We start from the raw sequence: 26,756 nt of genomic DNA on the forward strand, positions 1-26,756 counted from the left end.
GACTCCACCATCAGAGATCAAGATATGCTTTACAGAGGGTGAAGTCTTCGCGTATTGCTGAGGGGGAGGGGATTTTTAGTCAGTGTGTGCTCAACACTGCTATTTGTGTAGGCAGATGAGATTTTTTTTGGGAGAGCTTATCCCAAAAAAATTCAAGATTGTAAGTTTAATTAAAAGAAGTATTTAAAAAAATTTTAATAATTAATTTTTTCAGTTTTTAATTAACATATTGACATTTATGGTTGTCAGAATTTAGTTTCTTTGATATAGTTTTGCTTGTCTCGCTAAGACCTTTAAAGCAAGGTATCATTTGACCATATGTCCCATTTAAAATTTTTTAATCGCCCCTGCCCCCTCGTGCCTGAAGGCCGAACACTATAAAATAAGGGTTTACTGGGTTAGCCTCTCTTATCGGAGAAGATTTCCAAAGAGAAAATTCACCCCAAAAAAAAAATTCAAGTAGCGCATATAACAAAATATAGCTCTCTAGCTCTCTTTAACAAATATTGTTGGTCACATTTTGGATTGGGAAATCAGAATTTAATCTTAGTTGTATCATTTTTCTCATCCCTTTGAGCTCTTTAAAATGATATATCAAATGACCAATTGTTTCATTTGAAATTTTTGAGTTGTCTCCCACTGCCCAAAAACCAAAAGGAGTGAAATAAATAAATAAAATAAATCACCTAGTACAGAATATTGAGATAAGACACATTTTACCTTAATTTTCCATGACAGGACTTTTGCGTAATTCTGCATCCTCAGTTACGACTAAAATAATTCAGTTATTGCATAATAAAAATACTAAAATAATGAAAACTGCATATTAATTTAAATGAGTGCTGCTACTTGTTGCAGTTTTTTAAAAGACCATCTCCCTCAAACTCTGTCTGATTGTTTATCAAATTGAAATTTTGTCTCTATTACATGTATGTAATATTTTTCTAGTAAATTTAATGTTATATCATCTTTATTAATTTATACTATATTTCTAAATTTATGTTTATATCAGAAATATAATTTTTATAGCTTATTAGGTGGTCTGCCATGTTAGATAAAACTAATTTTTTATTATTATTGTAATTTTAATAATGTTCAAGAAATCTAGTTTTAAAGTATCTATTTGTTTTCCCTATATAAATAGCATCATAATCATTAATTTAATTTTATAAATTCCACATAGATTGTTTATTTTATTATTTTTGTTTTTTGAACATTTTATTACACAATTATTATGTTTAGATGCTGGTTTAAATATTTCTTTATTGTAAGTTTTAGTAATGTTTTCAATGATATTATTAATGTATAAATACTTTATGCATATATTTTTACTGCATTATGCTTTATGTTTTATGATGCTTATTCTATTATTTAACTTTTCTTTGATAATATGTGTGTATTTGATTGATCTATTAATCATATTTGTGTGTTAATTTTATGAGACCAAGGGTAATTTGATTTTTTTATAAATTGTTATACAGTGTGCCCATAAAATAATATTGGGGTTTTAAATTGTTATAGCTTCAGAACATAGCATTGTTGAGTGATGAACTGTATGTTAAATAAAAGAGAAACAGCTCTAAGTTATTTACGTGATTGGTAGATTTTGATCTCCCTTAGTTGCCCTGCAGACGTGAAGACAATATTCAGTCTGAGGAAATTTTTCATTAAGAATATCCTGCACAATTGCGGCAAAATGTGGAGGAGCTACGTCTAACCAGAAAATAGAATTTTCCAATATTTGGGGTGCTGTATACCCTTCTAGCATATCCAGGAAGATGTTCCCTCTTTGTCTTTTTCAGAAAAAAAGAAGGGGTCAATAAGTCTATATTGTCCAATAGTGCACCACACATTTACTTTTTCACTGTCACGCTGATGTTCAATAATGGCAAGTGGAGGTTCAGTAGCCCACACATGAACATTCCCTGCCTATGTAATCGTCCAGAAACACGAAACACTGTTTCATCACTGAAAATAAACTAGTCTAAAATATCATCACCCTGCTTTAACCTAGTCAAAATATATACAGCAAAACCAAATTGTTTCACTGTGTCTTTTGGATAAAGTTGTTGTAACATCTGAATTTTATATGCAGTGAAACGTAACTGTCTTTTTAATACATTATGAACAGTTGTTTTAGGAATGCCCAACTACCCAGAACACGTCCACATGGATTCTTTGGGCTATGCATGAAACTTGTTAGCACTGGTTTAGTCACTTTATCAAACACCAATGCCCAGGATGGCCATCGCCGTCTGATGAAGTGATATGTCTTGGATAGACATGTTTGCCTCAGTAGGCTGCCTGTTCCTGAGTTGTTAGTCCAATTTGCTAAATGTTATTTCACTGTACACAACTCGGAACTCACACCTACGATGTGTAAATGACTTAAACATAGTAAGGCACAACACACTGAACCTTTCTCTGCACCGCAAACATGATGACAAAGGTGCATGTGCTGCTTGCACATACTGGGAACATAATGCACACGTACTAGCTTTCACACACATAAACTTGGAGTGTTTTTCTTTCATTTAACGTACAGTTCATCTCTATACAATGCTTTGTTCCAGAGATATAACCATTTAAAATCCCACTATTATTTTATGGACTCACTTGTATTATTAGATACTGTATTACGACTATTTAATAAACTATAAACTTTCTATTTCTGATATTAATACAAATTTAGAAAATAATAAAGATGACATAAAAATAATATATTACAAAAATATTATATATGTAAATACAAACAAAATTTCAATTTAATAAACCATCAAAGAATGTTTGAGTGAGACAATCTTATAAAAACTGCAACAGATAGCTACACTCATGTAAATTAATTAGCAATTTTCATATTCTAGTATTTTAATTTTTACATTTTTAATAAGAAACACAGAATTATTTCAATCATGACTGTGGATGCATGATCTTACAAAAGTATTATCATGAAAAATTAACGTAAGATGAGTCCTATGTCAATATTCTGTAATAAGCGGTTTATTTTATTAACTCAAATTTAAATATAATTTAACAATACAGAGAAATAATGTAAATCTTAAAAATATTGATTTCAATAAAATAGATTTACATATATTAATATTTTAACACTGACATATTGACCACTGTGCTAATATACTGAGTTAAATATACTGAGTTTTAGGTGGTTAATATTTAATTGAATAATATATATATATATATAGAGAGAGAGAGAGAGAGAGAGAGAGAGAGTCTACGGTGGCCTCTGGCAGTGGACGCACCCTTACGTAGTGACCAGTCTGCCGATCGAAGAGTGCCTGGAGCCGTCATGACCACTGCTTCCGGGGAGCCATCTGTTAAATACAGGTGGAAACCCGGGAAAAAGTGCTGGTCCTCTGACCTTAGCATGCTGCACACAAGAGTTAGGTCTGCTAGGAGACGATACCAGTGTCACCCCTTAACCCCTGTTAAGGGATGACATGTTAATAATACATATTAGGGGATTAACAGGGGGGGCCCCTGTGCGCTGAGGGTCTGTGGATCTACTGACACGCCCGTAATGAGTATGTTCATGCAATCAAGGAAGCCAGACTCCATTCGCGAGTTGCAGTGCAACCCCTGGCAGCTCGCAAAATCATGTTATCGGCCAAAGCCATTACACGTGCTGTCCAGTGTTTGATGGTCGTGACCACACTTTAACATCTGTGGCAACATTCCTGGATACTCTGTTTCCAGATGCTCCAGAGGGTGAAGCAGAGGTCGGGGCCTATGGCCTTCCTGGCGTACAGACTGCGGATCCCGTTGACACAGACCGAGTGGTTTCTTGAATGGCACTTGAAAAAGGCACTGGGGATTAACCAACTTGACCTGGATATACTATTCTATCTGCCATCTGTCATAAGAGAGCCACTTGGCAGGCTGTTCTTGGGGTGCCTAAGCTGGGGTTGCTTCCCGACTTGTTGGAAAGTGGCTTTTGTGAGAGTGATCTAAAAACTAGGAAAGGATCCTAGAGAGGTGGGCAGTTATCGACCCATCAGCCTCTTGCTGGTAATTGGAAAGTTGCTTGATAGGCTGGTTGTGGAATGACTCTAGGAAACCCATTGTCTGAGGTATTTGGGATGTGGTTATGAGACGGGCCAGTACTGGGGCGGAATGGTGATAACAATGCACTGAATCTAAATTTCGTTCAGTTGCCCATCTCCCACCTGCGGAAGAGGCTGCAGAAACTTGCGATGGAAGCATGACAGCTGGAGTGGGACACCACAACTAAGGGAAGATCCTTGTACAAGTTTATACAGGATTTGGGGGGATGGTATGCCTCAAGCTCATTTTTAAGGGCAACATGTGCCTGGGTGCTCACCAACCATGCTAACTTGAACCAATATCTGTTTCAGTTCTGCCTGGCAACTGATGAGCTGTGCATCTGTGGAGAGGTTCAGTCAAATGAACATCTGATGTTTGACTACCCTGCTCTTGGGGGGGGGGGGGCAGAGACTGGGCCATTGTGAAACTTACAGGTAAAGGGAAAAATTGGCCACTCACAAGCAGCGAGTCAATTGGCAACACCCGCATTGTCAGACCGTGTGGGAGTTCCTAGATGCAGTTACTTTCTTCAACCGGCATCCTTAGTTTTCTTAAGGAAAAGACTCCATTGCCTTGGGAAGCTAACCAAGAGTATGGCTGACCACCAGCCAATTATTATAGCTCCAATCGCTATAAAATGGTGGACAGGTACTTGGTGACCTAGGCGTGACAGTAAATTGCTGCCTAAACAAAATAAATTTTATTACGGATGTCATATATATTGTTAGTAGTTGATGAAGTGCGCCTACCCATTTTAGCAAATATATGACACGTGACTGGTGAGAACACATAAACCGATGGTGTATGGCACCACGCTATTAGGTAAGCTCTAGGAGCTATGTTAGGATACAGGTTACTAAACTGTTTGAGGCTCAGTTGCCATTCGTGGCAAGCATGCTTTCTTATGCTTTAGGACGACTGATTGGGGTGGTGGCAAGAGAAATGCCAAGCAAACCAATGACAGCATCACTAGCAAATATTGTGACTTCTGAACAGAAAGCCTTTTGTGCTTTCCAGTTTGCTAAATGTTGCTCTGTGGAAAATTTAATGGTGATAACATTCTTCAATGACATAATCTGTCTGAAATGACCGGATGTCTGAGAAAAGGGAAAAGTACAGGACAACTGTGATGTCTGAAGAAAATGGTGAATTAATAGGGCATCTTGCCTGCAAAGTCCTAAAAAATCAGTTAAGGAAGTCAGCTGTGAACTAGTAATTCCAGCAATGAGAGAGTGAAAAGTTTTAAGGAAATGTTAACATATGTTTCCGTACTATTTACTACTATTACAGGCTTTGAAGCAGTCGACTGTGTTACACATACCAAATTTCTTTAATGATGAGTTGACACTATATAAAAGTTAACAAGCATAATGTTCCTATCTGGGATCAGAAAATCTCAGCGAAATATAACAATGCAAAAGGGATTCCAAAAATTAAATGTTTTAAGTGCGATATAACGAAGGCGATTTTAAGGGCTGTTATTTTTCACTGAAGCAAGTATAATAGGAGTTTCTTGGATATGCAGCTCACAGGCTCTTTCCTAGAATGTAAGATCTACAAGAGAATTTTATCAGGTAAAAAGATGATGCAAGTCCTCACCAGCATAACTCTTATGCAATTGTTTGAATGAGGTTTTCCCCTACCAAAAGATCAGTCAGCATGGATACAATGACAAGCTTTTTTATGGTGTTCTTCAAGGTCACCTGATCTGAACAAAAAACGATTTTCTCCTTTGGGGTTTTACAAAAGATCCTGTGTATGCCTATGCAACCTACTGATCTACCTGATTTGAGACACAGGATTGAAGCAGTTGTTGCTTCTATTACTCCAGACATGCCAGTGATGAACTTTTATATCGGTTAAATGATTGCTACATGGCAAAACTTGCTCGAATTGAATACGTTTAGAGAAAAACTTAAGAGTTACTCTTTCACTTTATTTTTGATTTATTACTGTAAATAAAATTATAAAGAATTTAAGAATTAGAAGTTGAGTAAAAAAAAAAAATATCAATAAAGTATAATAGATCGAAAGAATCGCAAAATCGAAAGAATGCAGAAGAGAAAAAATTGATCAAAAAAAACTTTTACAAACATAATAGTTCTTTCCACACTACATTACTAAATGGTTGAAGAAATAAGGGTCACTTTGAACTGATAAAATACCAAAACAGACGCTACCTGCCTATTATTTTTGCAATGTGAAGCAAAAGAAATTATATAAAACACTATAGAATATTTTAAAGAGCAGATTCTGAAAATTAAAGGATGTAAAGTAAGGGTATAAACCAATAGCTAATGCACATTTAATAAAACTGTTCCCATAGATGATTATTTAAATCTAAAAACATCTGTTGCAGTTTCCCTATCTCTATGTTCAGTTTCTCAAGGGCATTAACATTATTAGTTAAAGAAAAACGATGAGAAAAAACAGTTTAAAACCTTAAACAACTACTCTTTACACAGTTAAAAAAAATTTAATAAATTTAATTTAATATGAGAACAAAAGGCAAGTTTCTACTCACCTAATGGGCAAGTATTGTTTGCAAATGGCTTAACGTTTCCTTCACATAAACATGAATTACCACTTTGTACCATATCATCTGGGCACAAACATCTATGCTTATTATCTGGTAAAGCAAAACACAAATGTGAACAAGCATTGTGTTTGTTACCACATGTATTATTACCTTCTTGAACACTATGAGCATATACCTAGATAAGAAAAACATGAAATTAATATAATGTAAATGAAAATCTAAAAAATAACTAAATTAATTACTTTAATCTGCATATATATATATATTTAATTAAAATTATGGACAAAAAGAGATTAATGCTTAAAAAAATAAATGTGCAAGTATAAATCACTGTCAATATAATCATACCTTGATATCCATCAAACTCTGTAAAGAATTGGCGATAATTTCAATGCTTACACCATGATCTTTATCACCAACAAATACAGACTGCAGTTTCCAATCATCCCAGTACATATTATCTTTAAATACAGCAACACCAAAAGGATGTGCAACTCTCTCCTGAAATAAGAATAAAGATTTGAAAACAATATAAACACTGTTAAGAAACAAGATTTGTAAAAAAAAAAGAAAAAGGAGGACTGTTTAATTGGAAACAGAAATAAAAACACATTTTTGTTATACTTTACATTTATTAAACTGTCTTTCTTCTCACAGGTTTCCTAATCTTTTTAAGACAATGCCAACGTAAACTACACTGAATAAGGAGCTGCACATCATTAGCTCTTAGATTCAAAAAATGGAAGAACAATATTCATGTAATTTGAAAAAGGCAATTATAATCTTCAATAAACTTAAATAAACAAATTGGTCAAACTGATGTACAAATAGTATTGTAATCAATAAATTTTATTTTGTTTTTCTGTAATACCATATCACATTCATTACAACAGCAACCAAATAACAGAGCAGTTTATGTAGAAAATTTTTAAGTCTCATGATTCGTGAGCAACTGATTAGTTAGAAATCTACTCATTAGTAAGATGAAGTAAATCAAGAAATCTGCTTTATATGAACTCTTTGTATGAGATTAGGATTATTTAGATAATTTGTACAATCTTATAACAGTGTCATCTCATCATCCGCGTGTTTTGTGACATATCAACAATGTTATTTATCAAAGACGAGCAGTTTAAACCTCACATACAGTTTTAAACTTGCTAAATGGGATATTATTTTATTTATTCTCAAAAATTTTATATATTTTATAGTAGTATAAAATCCTAAAGAGGTAACTGTACCTTTATGTAAGTTTACCTTTATGTAACTGTTTACCTTTATGTAACTGTAACCTTTATGTAAGTTGGTAATACAGTAACTAAAACTAAAATATAAAATAAAATAATTATAAACTAAGAAAATTATTTATAATTTACTAAGCAGTCATCCAGGTTACACAAAAATTCATTTCCTCTGTGAAGATTTTATTTTTTAAATTATTTTCACCATTCTTTAATCTTACTGATCATCATTTGTCTTGTACACTTACGATTTCTTTAAGTAAGCTGGAAGTTGATTGATTAATCTCTGATTTAATGTAACTACTTTTAAAATATATACTCTATTAATTATTATAGAGAAATTAAGACAGTTTATTTCTAGTAATACAAGTTCACTCAATATATTTTTGCTTCAACTCGTTAAAATAATGCACTAAACATTCTAATTTAATTTTTTATATATTTAAAGGTAATTAATTCTCCTTCTTTACTTTTAGATAAAACGAATTTAAGTAACTTTTTTGCAAGTGCAATAAAGGAGAAAAAACAATTTAATAAGCTCCACCCATGCAATTATGCTATAAGATACTACGCTATCAATAAAAGCATCACACATCATTAATAATGAATGCGCAGAGATAAATTTTTAATTTTGCATTAAATAATAAGCATTCCATTTTCTTTTATAGATTATCTATTTGACTATTCAATCTCATATTACATTCTACAATTATCCTAAATATTTACAACTTACTACCCTTTGCAGTCTTTCATTTTTAATATGTACATATATGTTGACTGGAATATTATTTTTCATATATACCAAAATCAAATATAGTTTTACCTATATATTTAAAGTAAAGGTCACGAATGGAGCCTTGAAATAGACCAATTATTTCTAAAGTAGAAGTTACCTGAATCTTCAAATTTGGAACATTGTTTTCTACTTGCGACATAATTCCTAATCAATTCTAGCGCTATACCTCTTATACCATAGCAATATAATTTATCTGAGAGTATTTTGTGATCCACCATATTGAAAGCCTTGGCCAGATCTAGAAAAGTGGCTCTACATGGATGTCCCTCATTTACATTTTTACGTATAATATTTATTATACTCATATTATACAATTATAATATTTATTTTTTTTAGTTATAATAATAACAATTATTATATAATATATAATAATTGTTATTTTAGTTACAAGTTATGAAATAGCTCGTAATTATTTTCCAATATTTGTAAAAACCTATTTATGTGATCAGCTAAAGGTTTTTCCCCAATTAATTTATCATTGTTTTCAATAAAATAATCAGGTGTTTCATTAAGGATTTTATTACAATCAGTTCCATTTCACTTTTCCTTTATAAAATTCTATGAATATTTTTTATTTGAACACTTTTCAGAAACCTGTTTTTGTTCATAAGCTGCCCTAGCTTTTTCAATAACTTCAATCAAAATTTTAGTATTTTTTTATATTCATTTTTCAATATATTATTTTTTGGATTTTTTTTCAATTATTATGTATAGCATCTCTATAGCTGAATGTGATTTCACAGTTGCACTATTAATCAACTTATTCCTAGGTTTTTGTTTCTTTATTCTTCTCCTTTTTCTTTGGTTGAAAATTTGATTACTTGTAATTTTATCTATAAGGTTATTTAAAGTTATTTCAGTTCATAAAGAATTTTACTCCAATCAAGATATTATCCTTGTTTACTAGATTATTTGTAATTTATATAAGAAATCTTTCCTTGATTTTCTTTCCAAGTTTCCTGCACTTTCTTTATTGTCAGCAAAAGTGGATAATGATCAGGCAGTGTACATGAATATTTGTATGATCGTACATCTTGTACATCTGATTTTACATTGAATAAAGTCAGGCAATTCAGATCTAATGCATCCATTGTCAACAAGAAGCCGCCTGGTCACCCTCAAAGTGTGCGCAGCCCAGAAAATGTAAGGAGAATGGCAGAAGTGTTTCAGCATACTCCTCAGTGTTCTACTTGTCACCATTTAACTGTCTTACACTCAACCCGTAGAACTGTTGGACGCATCTTACATGTGGATTTAATGCCATCCCTATAAAATGCAAGTAGTATAACAACTCCATCTGCACAATTTGAATCATCAGATTGACTTTTTTAGGCTATTTCTGCAATTAATTGAAAAGAAATTCTGCAATTGTCGGACCACTAGCTAATGTCTGATGAAGCACTCTTTCATTTAAATTAATGTGCTAACAAGCAGAATTTCAGATATTGGCCAAAAAAAAATTCTTGCACGTTGCCTGAGAAGCCATTGTTCAGTGCAGAAAGTTAAACAAGTGTGGTGTGATGTTAGTGCATTTGGAGTGACTGGGCCATACTTTTTTGAGACTGCTAATGATCAGTCTGTTATGATTACATCAGATGTGGTGCTGTTAGAAATGTTTCTCCATAACAAACTTCTGTTGGCATCATGTTGACATATGCTTGGTGCGGTTCGAATAGGACGGTGCTACTGCACACACAGCTGAAATTCCATGGCAGTCATCAGAGAAATGTTTCCCCAACATGTAATCTCGTGTTTCGGAGAAGTTGCATTGGCCTCCCCGTTCACCTGATTTATCAGCATGTGATTTTTTCCTACAAGGTCATTTAAAAGAGAGGATTTATAGCAACCTATCTTACGCATAAAGGAATGAAAGATTTCACCTGAGCATAAATTCATGTAAAATTCCAGCGGATTAGCTGAAGAAAGTCATGAACAACGTGCAGAGATGTGTGCCTTATTGCTAATGGTGGTCAATTGAATGGTTATCTTTAAAACTTACGTTGAAAATTAAATGCTTGTCCTTGTTTTTTACAAGGTGTACATATTTAGTATTTTGTTTGCAATTAACATTTACTTTCAAGTTTTAAATCATCCAATTGTTTCTGCCCCACCTTATAAATTTGGTAATTACAAAATTTGTTTAAGCCATTGTCAACTGTCATAAGACGTAGTAAGACCCAGAATTAATAAATCAAAACTATACATACAGAATATAAACTAATAATTTCTAAATAAAGTTTGTAAAACTAAGTAAATAAACAAAACTGAGTAACTTACATCATTGGAAATAATTTTATGAAAGTGTCTTCCATCTAAATCGGCACTGGCAATGTAATCTTCACGAGCATCCACCCAATATATACGTTCAGCAATAAAATCAATTGTCACTCCATTAGGCCACATAACAGTTGGACTGGTAAACAATCGTTTAACATTTGTTCCATCTAAATTAGATCGACTTAAGCTTGGGTTTGATACTGACCAATCGGTCCAAAATAATAATCTGAAAAGTAATAGTAATATTTATTATTTTTTTTGTATCAATTTTATTACACACATAAAGAAATACAATTTACACTAAATGATTTGTGTCAGTCACTCAATACTAGGGTCACTTTATGCATGCTATTTGCAAAAAAAACTACTCAACAATTTTTAATTTGGTGATCTCTGTGAATACTTTCAATATTACAATTTTTTTAAAAACTGAATACTAAACATTACACTAAGTTACATTGCATGAATTACTTCTCACTAATATTGGCTACTTTATCCCGTTTTAATGTTTGACTGATCTCATTTTCAGTATCCTTCCTGCTTTAGAAGTGAACATTAGACAAAATTTCAGTTTAATTTGCAACTCGAAAATTGATGAAGTTTGTTCTTCAAGAGAAGTATCCACACATTCCTATCAGTGTCAAAATCACTTTTTGACAAACTGTCACAGTAAGTTTTTATCATTTTCTTATCTATCGTTAATTTAGCGTATAATAAAATTGTTATTTTTACTAAACAAAAACATTCATAATAAATAAAAATAAAGTCAAAACATGAATTCATGTTGATTGTCTACATTTTACGGTTCATAATAATACAGGGTGATTCAAAGAAACGGGAAATTTAAAAAATTAAATAACGTTAATGAACATTTTTTTTAGAAAAATTTTATTTCATGTAGTAGTCAAATGTTGCCATTTTAGGATACATACATTTTAGTTTATTTTTTGAAGATGACATCTTCCAGGTGACCTCCTCTTCTATGTAAACACTCACGAAGTCTCTTCGTTAAATTGTTCATGGTTTGACTAACATCTCAACTGGAATTTCCGCAATTGCTTCTCGGATCTTTGTCTTCAGTTCTTCCGTTGTAGCAGGTCTACTGTGGAACACTTTGCTTTTAAGGTGACTCCGCAAAAAGTAATCGCAAGCTGAGAGATCAGCCGATCTGGGAGGCCATCTAATGTCACCATTTCGTGAAATGACATGTTGTCCAAACAATTGGCGTACAGCTGCCATTGATATTCGTGCAGTAAGTGACGTTGCTCCGTCTTGTTGAAATCAGGTTGTGTTAAGAATCTGTGGAAATCTCTTTTGTTGTTCCACAACAAAGGTTTCAACAAGCATGGCTACGTAAAGAGCCGACGTCACTGTAATCGCAAGACCGTTGTCATCCTCAAAAAAATAAGGGCCTACAACACTGTAAGATGACATAGCCCACCACACGGTCACTTTCTGGCTGTTCAACGGATGCTGGTGTAGCTGCGTAGGATTTTCTTGTGCCCAGTATCTGAAATTTTGCTCGTTAACAAATCCACTGAGGTGGAAATGCATTTCATCTGACATCCACAGTTCCTGAACAAACTCGTTATAACTTCGTTATCATTTATCTTCTGAAGCATTACATTACAGAATTGTGCTCGCACAACTGCATCGTTCGGTTTCAGTTCCTGGACGATCTGCAACTTGTACGGATGGTATTGCAAGTACTTCACTAACATTCTTCGAACAATTGAACTATGCGATTGTAAAGATGCTGAGAGACGACAGATTGACCGATGTGGACCTCGTGTGACAGCATCTTGTAAAGCTTGAACATTCTGTGGTGTACGGATGGTTTGCTCACGGCCTGGAGGTTTCTTTTTCATTGTCGAACCGGTTTTCTCAAAATTAGATATCCATGTTTTAATTGCATGTGCCGATGGAACACGGTCATGCCGTCCCAGATTAAAATGACGGCGAAATTCTCTACGCGCTCCCTCCACACTGTCATTGTTTTTGTAAAACGCTTTGATAGCAATGCACATTGCGCACCACTCCAAGGATCCATGACAACTAAATGGCAGGTTAGGTTAGAGAGGCTGGCGCCACTTATCAAGTGGTACCAATCGCCCACGGCTATCAACACAACTTTCAAAATTTCCCGTTTCTTTGAATCACCCTGTAGTAAACAAGAGACTCATTATTTTCAGGCCAATAGAGAGAGCATATTGCATGATGGTGTAATAATTATTTTGACTGTAAAAACAATATTATTCTATCAACACTGTTTAAAAACAAGTATAACAATAACCAACAAAAATAGGATGCTTTGACAGCTGTTATGTACATACAGTCTTTACAATCAGCACTATACTTCACATCCTTTTCCTTTACTTCAAAAAATATTATTTTCTTTTACTTTGTCTACATTCCAATTTTTTTTGTCAAACTTCAAGTTATATCTTAAAATGAAACTGTTATTATGTCTAGTGGGTACGGTTGGCAGTATATAATTTGGCCTATTACTGTACAAATAACTAAGAGAGAATTAAGTATAATATAGTCTTGTAGATGCTAACAACATCAACGGGTTATAAATTAAGACAATAAAATTTAAAAACCAGGTAGTTTAGGATGTAGTAATAATTCTGTTGAGGTTAAATGAAAATAAAGAACAGCAAAAAATCAGTCAGACTACCAACTATTCTAAGAAAAAAGTCTAATAAAATGTTGTAACTCCTGATCAGTAATTTTTATAATTTTTAAAAAAGGTATTTGAAACTATAAGTTTGTAATTAGAAGCTGTAGTTTTTCTCCTTTGTTTCTTTGATGTGGTCACATACTAAGGGAAAAATCACAATGTTGTATGTACACCCCATTATAAAAAAATTTTCATTATCTTTTACCTTATTATAAGATCTGTTTTTTTCAAATATATATATATATATATATATATATACTTCTTTATATCTTCATCTTCTGCTAATAAAGCTGAGATATTATAAGTTTAGTATTATTCAAACCTAGGGCTTTAAATTTATCCCAACTAAAATAATTCTCTTGCTGTGTTATTGGAGCATTACTATTTTATCTTTCAAGTCATTACTATTTCTATATAATTATTTATTATTTTTTTACGTTAATTACACTCTGACTGGTCGCTAGTGCAAACACTATTGAACTATTAGGTTACTACTTTTACTTAAATACATTCTGATATAAAAAACATGTCATATTTCTTATTATTTATTTTTCAGAAGCCCTCCACTGGAAATTCTGGTAGCTGGATAACTCTGCCTCAAATATATTTTACTCGAGAGGATAGTCGAATATGTCACTACAAAAAAAAAAAAATAGGAGACAGAATTATTATTAGCACGGACTGTTTTTCAACTACACATTAGTAGTCAAAACGCAACAAGCAATATGTTAGTTTCTGCTGTTCGGGTTATTATCAATCATTTAGGGACTTCCAACTAATTAGATGCTGGCCCATTTCAAGAATCATTCCTTAATATGGTATATTCAGTGGTAACCAACAAGCCATGTAAGAATCTAGACTATGCTTTGTAGTTTATAAAAGCAAGCAAGCTCACTAACTGACAAAGTTTCATAACAAACAAACCACAGTAAGTAATTTTTTTGTTGATTAAAATTCTTTATTATAAAAAAAACTTACCCTGCCATCGGGTGTACAGCTATCCCACGAGGTTTTTGCAGAACATCATTACTGAGAACAGTACGTCTAAAACGACCTGAGTGATTAATATCAGTGCGAATCACTTCAATTCTAGCTCTAAGTCCATCGACAAAATATAACATGTTTGTAATCCAGTCGAATGACATTCCTTCAATTGACATTAAACCATATCTGACTAAAGTTTCAACCGAACTTTCACCATCTGATAAACATTGTCTCTGAGATAAGAAAAATAAAACAACATAAATACATTTTTTTTAAAAATCACGGTTTAATTTTTATCAGATATTTTTATAAATAATATGTGAAAGTAGATATAGGTCGACATAGTAATGTAAGTTATCACCATGTAACATGTTTTTTTTTTTTTATTATGCATATGTGTTTGACTTTCTGCATTGTAAAATAGCAGAACTTCAAAACAAAGATAAGGAACTATTTCAGTTTTAAATATGAAAAGACTACGATCGATACACACAAAATCAATAATTTAGTAATGATTATTAATGATTAATTTGTAAAAATATTTTACAAAAAAATTACAAAAACTAGAACTAGCCTAAAAACTACAAAATTAAAAACTTATGACTAATATCACAGCTAAAAATTTTTTTAAAACACATTTAAAATTAATATCACAACTGTAAACATAAAATTAAAAATAAGCGTAAACATAAAAAAATAGTTTAACTAAAAATAAATATAATTTAACAAAGTCTGAGAGATGTGTAAAGGGCCCCTTCTTAGAAGACTAAGAACTAATATAAAAACTGAAACTATGTTAAAAACTAAAGCAATAAATAAAAACTAAAACTTACAACTAATAACAAACATAAATTATCACTAAAAACTAACATCACAGTAGGAATCCCTTAATAAGGTAAATTTATTTAAAAGGAAAGATAAAAAAACAAAAATATAGATATAAAATCTTAATAAACATATATAAAATTTAACAAGTCCAAGAAAGGTGTAAAGTCCCTTCTAGGATAACAGAATAAAATATATATATATATATAAATCATAACAATTAACTGAAAAATGAAAAACAAATACGTTAAGATAAATTTTTCATCAATAGAAAAAAAAAAATATCATAATATTAAATTTTGTATACACTTAATACTTTCTGAAAACAGCAACACCCAGTCTAAAATTTCCTTATTATTGCCCAGGATTCAATGAATGTTCTGGACATTTAAATGTACGATGCAAGGCTGCATAACATATACAATCCACAAGGATGTGCTTACAGTCAAGAGGCAGTTGCAGTTTTTCTGCAGAGGCAGTTTTCTGCTGACATGAGATATCCGTGTATGATTATGGTATGTCCTAACCGCAATTGACAGCAGACCATAAAATTGACAAATTTTTTTGTTATGAGGAGACCCATGACAACACAGAATCTTTAATGTGCCAGAGTTTAGTTTGTTATCTACTCTATCCAATCACCTTGCCCGCTTTGCTAGAAGTGTTTTATACAACTAATAAAGTCAGAAGTAGCAACACAAGTGGTAAAGGGAGGTCGACTACATGTGTCTTTAATAGCGGAATCTGCAAGTTGCATTACCTAGAATACCCACGTGGATAGGAATCCAGCAGAAACTCACTTGTGTGTTGCAATAATTCAATTCAGCAACTGCATTATTAATTTTGGTGACAATAGAATGTTCTGAGTACAAATCTTCTAAAGCTTGGAGTGCACTACACGAGTCACTATAAAAAAGGATATGTCAGTATTTTGGATTAATGATATTCAAAGCCTTATTGATAGCGTACAGTTCAGAAGTAAAGACAATTGTAATAACAGGTAGACCATACATACAGGTTTGGTCTTTAACTACGAATGTGCATCCTATGGTATTCTGTTTTCATCTATCTGTGAAGACCACTGCATGTGGATTTGTCTTAAGAGAGAAAATGAATGACAAAATATTTGCTGAAAGACAAGCAGAACTGTTGATTTTTTATTATGTATGCTAAGGTCAAAATTAAATTCTATAGGGTTGATCATCCACAGAGGATATGAACAAAGATAAATTGAAAAATAGAAAGTATGTTAAAATTTAAAAGGTGTAGTAAATGCTGGGTATGAATTCCCATACGTGTTGTATAATGTGGATGGTCCTCATACCTATGTAAATAAGGATTTGCAAGGACTGCATTAAAATTTGGGAGATTCGGATGTGCTTTAAGATGCTAAAAGCTGGTCCCGTCTATTCAAAAGTGATGGCTCACCATAGTCAACAAGTATGCTTATGACAGGGCTTGAACTAACGGCACCTGTAGCAAGACAGAGGAAAGCATGATGTACAGTATCCAGCATTTTAAGCACAGTATGACACGCTGAAGAGCATGCAACACAAGCATAATCTAAATGGGAACGAACTAAGGAATAATAAAAACGCTAACGTAATTGACCAATCAACTCCCCAATTGGTGTTGCTCAGGACATGCAGCATATATAGAAGTTTTTAATATTTTGTTTTTAATTGTTTGATGTGTTTGATCCATGTAAAATGGCTATCAAAAAAATAAACCTAGAAACTTAAAATCAGGAGATAGTGATTTGCTCTCGGAATAAAAGGGTCCTGCAGGTGAGAAAAGACTGTACAAGAAAGTTCAGTCCTTTAACAAACCCCTAATAAAAGCAAACATATTGCTCTTGATTCCCCATTCTTATGGGTGTTAAGAATAGCACATAGCCAGCAGTATCCTAATATCAAAGAAGATAGCGATGAGATGCTGGAGGAGTAGGAAAGCGTTTTGAATAGCTGTTTTCAGTGACACTAAATGGTCACTGGAACATTGTCCGTGGTAGAAACCACATTGTTCTAAAGATAAAAGTCCATATCTAAGTACCTGTAAGCCTATGGTTCAGCATTCTCTCCATCGCTTTGCATAAAATGCTTGTCAAGGAGACTGGGTGGTAGCTTGAGGAGCATGCTTTATCTTTACCAGATTTCAGTATTGGTACAACAATGGTTTCTGAACAGACAGATGGGAAGACACGTGCGGAGAATAAACCATTATAAATACACAATAGGTGTTTTAGCACTGCATTGGGAAGATATGTGAGCATACAGAGACTAATGTTGTCAGGTCCAGTGAAGAAGTTACATGATATTTTTAAGTGCGTGTGACAATTCACTGAATGTGAATGGAGCATTTAATTAACCAACCAAATCACCAATGTTTAAAGATAATACTTCCATGTGTATCTTGTACCTCTGAAATTCATTAGTGTATGATGAAGCGAGAGACACCGAGTGGAAAGAATCTGCTAAGGTAATTGCCATTGCAGAAGATGATGAAAGGAGTTCTCCTTCATGAATGATTCTGAGAAAGATGTTTTGGTGATCTGCAAACTGCTCAGATCTTTTTCCACACAGTAGACACAGTAGTGCATGAGACTGTTTACATATATTGCCCATGACTTCCTCTTAGCATCTAAGAATACCTGATGACATGAGCCTATATGGAAGTGAAACTTGGACAATCGGAGTATCTGAGAAGAAAAGATTAGAAGCTTTTGAAATGCGGTGCTATAGGAGAATGTTAAAAATCAGATGGGTGGATAAAGTGACAAATGAAGAAGTATTGCGGCAAATAGATGAAGAAAGAAGCATTTGGAAAAATATAGTTAAAAGAAGAGACAGACTTATAGGCCACATACTAAGGCATCGTGGAATAGTCGCTTTAATATTGGAAGGACAGGTAGAAGGAAAAAATTGTGTAGGCAGGCCACGTTTGGAATATGTAAAACAAATTGTTAGGGATGTAGGATGTAGAGGGTATACTGAAATGAAACGACTAGCACTAGATAGGGAATCTTGGAGAGCTGGATCAAACCAGTCAAATGACTGAAGACAAAAAAAAATCACCACTACTCTGTTCAGAATCTTCTTTATTTTCATTACACACAAATCTTCATCACTTTCGTCACTATCAGATATTCTAATGTTACTGTCACACATCTCATCTAAACATTCAATAATTTGTTCCGATGTAAGATTACGCGATGTGCTTGACCCGACCATTTTCATTTACTCACAGCTGACGCAACTGACTGAAAGAAGAGCATCCAACTTTGTACAATAACAAAATCGTTATTTCATCACCGATATGCAATCCTATGCAGCTATAAAAACATGGAGGGGAAGAACGAAGCCTCGTGATAACACAGAGCCAGTTGTTCAAATACACATTATGAGATGGCAGTGTTATGAAGTTTTGAAGCAAGCACTGCGCGCTGCGAGACTGTCATGTCCACCCGCCAATACATACAACTTAACATGTGCATGACATTCACATGCTCCCTGCCTGAAGGGTTAATATGTGCAAGTCTAATTTTTACTTTGTGTGCAACAATGAATAATATTACCTCAAGTTTGTTAAAACCTTGGTTCTATTCCACATGAAATAAATCATAAAATTTGCCAGGATTTTGGCAACGATGAAGTAGAGGTTATACAAATTAAAAATCGGTTTATTGGCTTACAAAATCATGAAACTGTTGATCACAGTGGCTACACACAATCAACAAGCTAAAAGTCTGGATATATTAACATGTTTGCTGCAGCAAATAAAATGGGGAGCCTAACCATCTTGCTGTACAGGTAACAATGATGCCGTACAGTAATTACCCACTATGCATTACGGTGCATATCTTCTGAGAGGTACCTTAAGACTATAAAATCGTTTAAAATTTTTTAGTTATAAAGAAAAATAGAATATTCATTACATATAGCACATTATGTGCCATAATGCACAGTTGTCAAGTACAATATCGCAATAATGAGGTCCATACAGCACGAGAGTTAAGTTACATAACTTACCGTTCCACATTGTACTTGAATTACGCAAAGGCAAGCACATGGCATCTCCCTATTACAGCACATATATGCACTGTACTGCAGTGAATGTGTTAACAAGGTATGGACTTTAATAATTTGTTACTGCTAAAACTTTAACTGACAAATGCTATTATAATGAGGTTCTGCAGATTTTTGAGATAGTCTTGTATGAACGACCGATCATATGAGAGTCTGACAATTAGTAATTGCACCGTGACAATGAAAAACACTCCTTACATTCGAAAAATTATTGGTCAATTGTGTTATTTCCCGGTTTTAGCAGGACCCTTATTCCTAGAACCAGAATTCATTGTTGCACCTCAAAGATGTAGCAGTACCTTTAGCTGGCAGTTGATTGGAAACCAACAGTTAAGCCATTTCCCGATTATGCAGTCGGATATCTTTTGAACAAAATTTATGCAAGTATATAAGTGTGAGTGATATTTATCTAAGTTTGTTATATAATAATTATTATAACTTTCTAAAACAAAATGAATTACACTTAAGAATGTCAAAAAGTTCACTCACCTGAATAGTACTATTACCAATATCTGCCCAATATACACAATTATTTCTCATATCAAATTCAATAGCAACAACATTCTTTAGTTTGGGTAATGGTAGAACTTCCATTATAGGATTTGCTAAATCAAAACGGATGATTCTATTTTTCTGAGCGACAAGCATAAATTCTTTCTTTTCGCTGAAAAAGAAAAGAAATTCATATTATTAAAAAAAAATAATATAATGGTACCAAGATGAAATGTGCTATCTTACATATGAATCTCTTAATGCAGTAATTTCTAAAATTGACTACTAAGCTCACAATATATAAACAGCACAAGATTTTTGAAAACATTTTTGTGAATTAATATGCTAGTCTCAGATGTGCGTAGTAAGCACTGCCACAACATTCAAGTAATATTTTAGTATATTTCAATTTGAATGCAACAGGAAACAGTGACCATAAATTTAAAATTCAGGAACAATAAATGATCAATGGTCTTATTTCAAGAGAGATCTTATATGTTATCCTTACATCCACTAAATGAAGTTATGCAATGGTTATTCTTAGTTTTAAATAAATTAAATTTTTTTGAATTTAAGTATTCAACATAATGCACGTAAAAAGAAAATTAAATTAACAAGAACTTATTGCTTTTCTTTTTTCATGTGTTCTTCATTTATTGTCAATCATATGTTGATCTGCCTTCAGCCAAATCCTATGCTCATTTCTACTCTTTTCTATTTTCAGGTAAATATAAGAATATATTTTAGAATACAAGAAAATATAAGAAATATTTTGTTTTAGATTGTTTACAGTTTCAGCTCTTTTTTATCTTCTATTGTTTGCACTTTCTATCGATCCTTCTCGAATTGTTTTAATTAATCCTTCTCCATTCAAGCTAAGTTTGGGTCGATATGACTTTCATATTCAGAATTGTTCTGAAAGTTTCTGTTGTAACTTCTTAATTTTTCATCATATTTATTGACTTGATTTTCACAATAAATTTAAAATCTGAATTCCAGTCTTTTTTGACCCTCTTCCTTAGTATAAAATTTTGCATCCACACAAAACATAACACACATAATCAAACTTAACACTTCACAAAATGCTTTTTCAGTTCAAACTCCATATTATTTTACAACAATTTTTTATTTCCTTTTCTCTTTTTTAATCATCTCTTAACAAATTTTATAAGTCTCTGTATTGTTTTATGTATTCAACTCTTTCCTTCTTTTTTTTGTACATGTAAATAAGTGTATTTACATCTCTGTCACTTCTAACTGTTCAACATTCTTTTTAATATTGCATTTTGTCATCTAGTGTTTTGAATATCCAGTGTTTTGGCTTCTAAGATACAATCATTTTTATTTTTAATGATTACACTGCCTCATGACAAGCAGCAATCGATTATATTTAAACGGGTTGTCAAATTCTGCTCAGGTCAACCAGGTGATAAGATTTAAGTGAATTCTAAGCACTAATGCGTATTAATAATTTCAGTATTCAAATCCAAATAAAAATAACAAGTTTTTCTTAAATTTCAGCCCGTTAGTTTCAGCAATTGATTTTTGGGTAAAAATGAGATATTAAACTGATAAGTGAGCTTGCACATACTGTCATTCACACCAATGATTGAAATTGATAATGCCATTCTCATTAAGATTCTCAATTTCCCTTATGATTCAGTTAATTGATTAAATAAAACAATTTAGTACTGCGCTATTTTTCCTACAATTTTTCAGTTGGATTTCATTGGTATTTGAATACTATTGAAAAACAATTTCAGTATAAATACTGTCTAGCAGTATTAATATTGATTAATTAGTAATGTCATACGTGTCAATTTATTATTACGTAAATAAGATCTTCAGGGCCAAAATTTAAAAACGTTTTCTTTATTTTGAATAATCTCTATAAAAAAAAAGAAGAAAATTGGATTTAGATTTTAAAATATCGTTCTACGTAAAGTCACACCTGGCAGTCAGAGCACCATTATGTGCAGTATTTCTTTTTGTAATAAGATAAACATATTTTTTATGAGGTTTAGATCCTTTACTGATCAGAATGATTTACAAAAATAGGATATAATGTTGCAAAGTAAAGATTGATCATCAATGATCAAATTCATCGTTATCAAATCTATTAATAGGATCAGTCGTAGTATTTATTTTTTTAAATTTTGAAGAAAATTCTATTAATAAGAGAATGATGCTTCAAGCTATGTGTATTTCCATTTTTAAATATATAAACTCATTTTAATCTAAAATTTTACTGAGAAAGCGAATTAAGAAATAAATAAGAAACAGAAATAAATTAAGAAGCAAATTAAAATAAAACTATATACAAATAAAAATAATAAAAAAATAATTTTAATATACTAACAATAAAATCAGTAATAAGTTAAAAATTCTGATACCATCACTATTTTGCAGTCAGAAAACACACTGATTTTCTGTGTACATGTCTTACAAACATTCAGTTAACTAGTAGAGTTTTTTTTTTTAACCTCCGGGTTCACAGTAAAGTATTGAGCGAACCAGAGACCTGATATGTTACGACCGGCGACTAATTGTCAGAATGCCTGCAGAACAATTGAATTTGAACCATACCATAGTCCATCAAATTTTGAAAAATGAATTGGACATGAAAAAAGTTTCTGCAAGATTGGTTCTAAAAACCTCACTGTTGAACAGAAAAACAACAAGGTGGAAGTGTCCTGCAAATTTCTAGGGCAAACTGAATCTAATCCTGATTTTCTAAAAAAATGTTATTACTGGTGATGAATGTTGGATATTTGAGTATGACCCAGAAACAAAATGCCAGAGCAAGGAGTGGTGCACTTCAAATTCAACACGTCTCAAAAAAGCAAAAATGAGCAAATCAAAAATCAGAACCATCCTTATTTGTTTCTTCGGTAATAATGGCATTGTCCATAAGGAGTTTTTGCCTATAGGACAGATTGTAAATTAATATGTTTACTGAGAAATTCTTGAAAGACTGCGGAAAAGTGTTACCCAAGTGGGATCAGCCATTAAAGACAACTAAATGCTGCATCATGAAAATGCACCTTGTCACACTGCACTCTCAACTAATGAGTTTCTGCCAAAGCAAAACATTTCTGTAGTTCCTCAACCACCTTACCCGTCCCTGTGACTTTTTCCTGTTCCTGAGTTTTTAAAAAAACACCTCAAAGGACACCATTTTGAAACTGCAGAAAATATAAAAAAAAGGAACCAACCATCTGAAGGATATTCCGGTTTCTGAATTCCAACATTGCTATGAAGAGTAGAAAAAGCGTTGCGTAGCTACCCAAGGTATAATTGAGTCCATGTATAATTGGATTGCAAATAAAATGTTTTTCTGAACAAGTTTTATTACTTTATTTACAGAACTTGTTGGCTATCATGATTTTATGAAAAAAGCTCTTAAAGTAGATAAATTAACTGACGACAAATATATAATTGGCATTCAAAAACGAGAAGAAAGAACTGCTGCTGCTGGTGGTGAGATATCAAGAACACAGGTTCAAAACCTCAGAAGAGAAAAAAAGACATGATTCTTTAATCAACATCCCAATCGTTTTCTTTCAGCACGCCAAAAAAGTATGAACGATGTTCGAAACGTGTCAGTGGATTGAACAGTTTTGATTTAGGTGTACTAAAAAGAACAGTTAATGAATTTCATTCAAAGAAGAATGAATTAACTACTTTTAAAAAAATAAGTCAAGAACTTCAGTCATCTATTGATTTTAAAGGCAGTGAATCAACTTTAGCTGTTATTTTGAAAGAGTTAGGTTTCAAATGGCGTAAAACTGAAAATAAAAGAAAACTTTCAATTGAAAAAATCCAATATCAGGTGGAAGAGAATTGAATATTTGCAGGCAATGGCTAAGTACAGACAAGGCAATGTTAGAATTGTTTATTTGGATGAAACGTAAGTTTTAAGTTTGCATTGTTGACAAAGTCGTGGTCTGATGGTATTGCTGAAGGACTTCATGTGCTGATTAATAAAGGTGACCGTTTAGTGGTAACTCATGCTGGAGGACAAACTGGTTTAATTCCGAACGCATTAGTTAACTTGGAAAGCCAGTTTGAAAAGTGGCTACCATGACAACATTTCATGAAATGGACACATGAAAAATTGATTCCAAATCTTCTACCAATGACAATAGTAATTGTTGATAACACCCCTTACCATAATACAGGTATTGATAAAGTGCCAAATTCTAACTTGGGAAGAAAAGATACGATCGATTGGCTGGAGAAAACCCATATTCCGTGTAGTTCAAATATGCTGAAACCAGTTATATGAATTAGTAAAGTTACATGAAACTAAAGTACAAAAATATCACTTGGAAGTACTTTTGAAAAAATATGGCATTGTGATCTTAGACTCCCACTGTACCAACCATCATGATTTGAATCTGATTGAGAAGTTATGGTCAGCCATAAAAAAACATGTGGCAAAATTTTCAACATTTTCTTTCAGAAATGTTGAAAAATTAACTACGTTGAAAATTAATTCCATGAATGAAAATGACTGGAAACCCTATTGTGAAAAAAAAAAAATATTGAAAATGAGTATGAAAAGCTGGAACCACTGATAGATGAAATGATAAAACATTATATTGTACGTGTAGACTCAAAGTGAAGTGAAAATGAAATTCACAGTGATTTTTTTACGAGGATGGTGAACTTGCTAGAAGTTTGAATTAGATCCACGAAGAAAATACAAGACAACTTTTGTTTATTATTAAAAATTAATAATTTAGTACCAATAAAGATTATAAAAGAATTAATTACATATTGTTTATAATTAGTAAATGTAAATATGTTAGTTATTACCGCTTACAATATGTTAAAAAGTAATACTTCGATTTGATATGCGGAGTTGATGTTTTCAGGCTGAGTAGTAATATTCTGTCTACTCGTGACATCACAAGCTCGTACATTGGCTGGGTCAAATATATTTATATTTATATAATATTCAAATATTTATATATATATTAATAATATATATATATATATATATATATACAAAATAATAAGATTGTAAATAAAGGATGTGTTACTGGTATATTTAGAAACAAATGTAAATATAATGCTTCATTGTTTATTTACTCTAATTTATTAAAGTATGTATTATTGTTATATCATCTATTATTTTATTTGGTTTTGGGTGACTACACAATTACAATTATGTATAGAAGATGAATTTTATGGTATATAAAAAAAAAACTACGTTTGACTTAGATTTGAACCTAGAACCTTTCGATGAAAGGGACAGATGCTCAGCTCCGGAGATTTGCCAGCACCAAGGTTTCCATCATCATATAATATGTTTCACAATTCATCCATGTCAACACAAGGTAGGATTAATTTCTTCAAGAAGAATTTTAACAATTAAAATTAAAAATAATTTTACTTAAATTTATTTTAATTCTTTTAAAGAACATATTTTTTTACCTTTTAAAAAGGCTTTAATATCTTATGATAGAATACTCTAGCTGAAGATCATATTTTTCCTATTAATAAATTACATTCTTAAAAATCTAATTTTATGATTTTTCTTTAATTAACCAAAAAAAGATCAGTTATTTTGATAAAAGGAGTAAAAGTTGTCATCAGAAATAACCAAAATTTTTTTTCAATTATTGTAATTAAAATACATACAAAAAGATAATGTAAACAAATTAAATAAATTATTTTGGTTAAAGGTTGAAAAAACAGGGTCAAAAGTTAAGTCATCATCATCATCATTATTATTAACAAAAAAAATCAGATGAATTATCACATTTAAGTTACCTGAACATTCAAGTAGAGTTACACAGAAATTTATTTTCGAACGTGTTTGTACAAAAACAATAAACAGATATTTAATAACAATAAAATATATGCGATTCTTCAGTAATTTTTAATTAGCAAAGTTAATCAATCAAATTATAACTCCATTCAGAACACACTATTAGAATTTATCCACTGCTTAATAAAATAATCTGACATTAAAAATTGCCAAGGAAAATTACCCATATGGACATGGAAGTCTATCAGGAAGAAATTTTCTTTCATCTCCACCTTGACAAACATCCTCCTCTATTGGTCTATAACCCTTGGTACGATTATAAAATTCACCAGGTTTACAAGTAGATGGTACAGCATAAGGATCATCCATTGATTTATTATGGATACATATTGGAGATGCTACTTTACGATAAAATCTAAAATCACTGTAAAAAAGAAAATATATGTATATAAAAGTCCAAAAATATCTGGAAGTAATAATTTAAACTAGATGTTTAAATTGTTAAAAAATTATCATTAATATATTAAAAAGTAAAGAAGGTAAAATATTTATTATAAATTAGCTAAAAAGCAATACTTATTAAACGCTATGTAAAGAAGTCTACTGTGTTTGCAGAATGAATGTAAAACTTCTTCGACAAAAACATCAGTTTAATCTTCACATTAAGTAACTGTATCTCATTTTAGCTGCATCATTTCTGAATTTTAAAATAAAAGTTTTACAAAAAATTTAAGTTCAATGTGAAATTTTTTACATCATTCATTAGTCATAAAAATTGTAATAAGAGAGGGATGACTACTGCTACGGCAAGTAGCCAAGATATGACACAAGACAAGGTGGTTGGGTTTGGTCAAAGCTGACACCATGTTAGTGATTTACCTCTCTAAATTAGATAATATTCAACATTAGAATATGATACACAGGCCGCATCTCCAATAACAATCTGGTAAAGAAATTTATCTCCATTTTGATCGCACTGCAAAACATTTCGAC

At 32.0% G+C, this 26,756-nt stretch overlaps 1 protein-coding gene across 1 annotated transcript in view; it reads right to left on the reverse strand.

Annotated features, from left to right (window-relative positions):
* LOC142331119 (sortilin-related receptor-like) overlaps positions 1 to 26,756 on the reverse strand; it is a 172,062-nt gene that overhangs the window by 69,523 nt on the left and 75,783 nt on the right. The window contains exons 10-15 of the mRNA XM_075376801.1: positions 25,987 to 26,187; positions 19,982 to 20,156; positions 14,577 to 14,815; positions 10,916 to 11,141; positions 6,950 to 7,102; positions 6,587 to 6,776 (exon numbers count right to left, since the gene is read on the reverse strand). Of these exons, the coding sequence (XP_075232916.1) occupies positions 6,587 to 6,776; positions 6,950 to 7,102; positions 10,916 to 11,141; positions 14,577 to 14,815; positions 19,982 to 20,156; positions 25,987 to 26,187 (1,184 nt within the window). The remainder of the gene's footprint in view (positions 1 to 6,586; positions 6,777 to 6,949; positions 7,103 to 10,915; positions 11,142 to 14,576; positions 14,816 to 19,981; positions 20,157 to 25,986; positions 26,188 to 26,756) is intronic.

Source organism: Lycorma delicatula, chromosome 10 (assembly GCF_047948215.1).
Source record: "Lycorma delicatula isolate Av1 chromosome 10, ASM4794821v1, whole genome shotgun sequence".
NCBI classification, from domain to species: domain Eukaryota; kingdom Metazoa; phylum Arthropoda; class Insecta; order Hemiptera; family Fulgoridae; genus Lycorma; species Lycorma delicatula.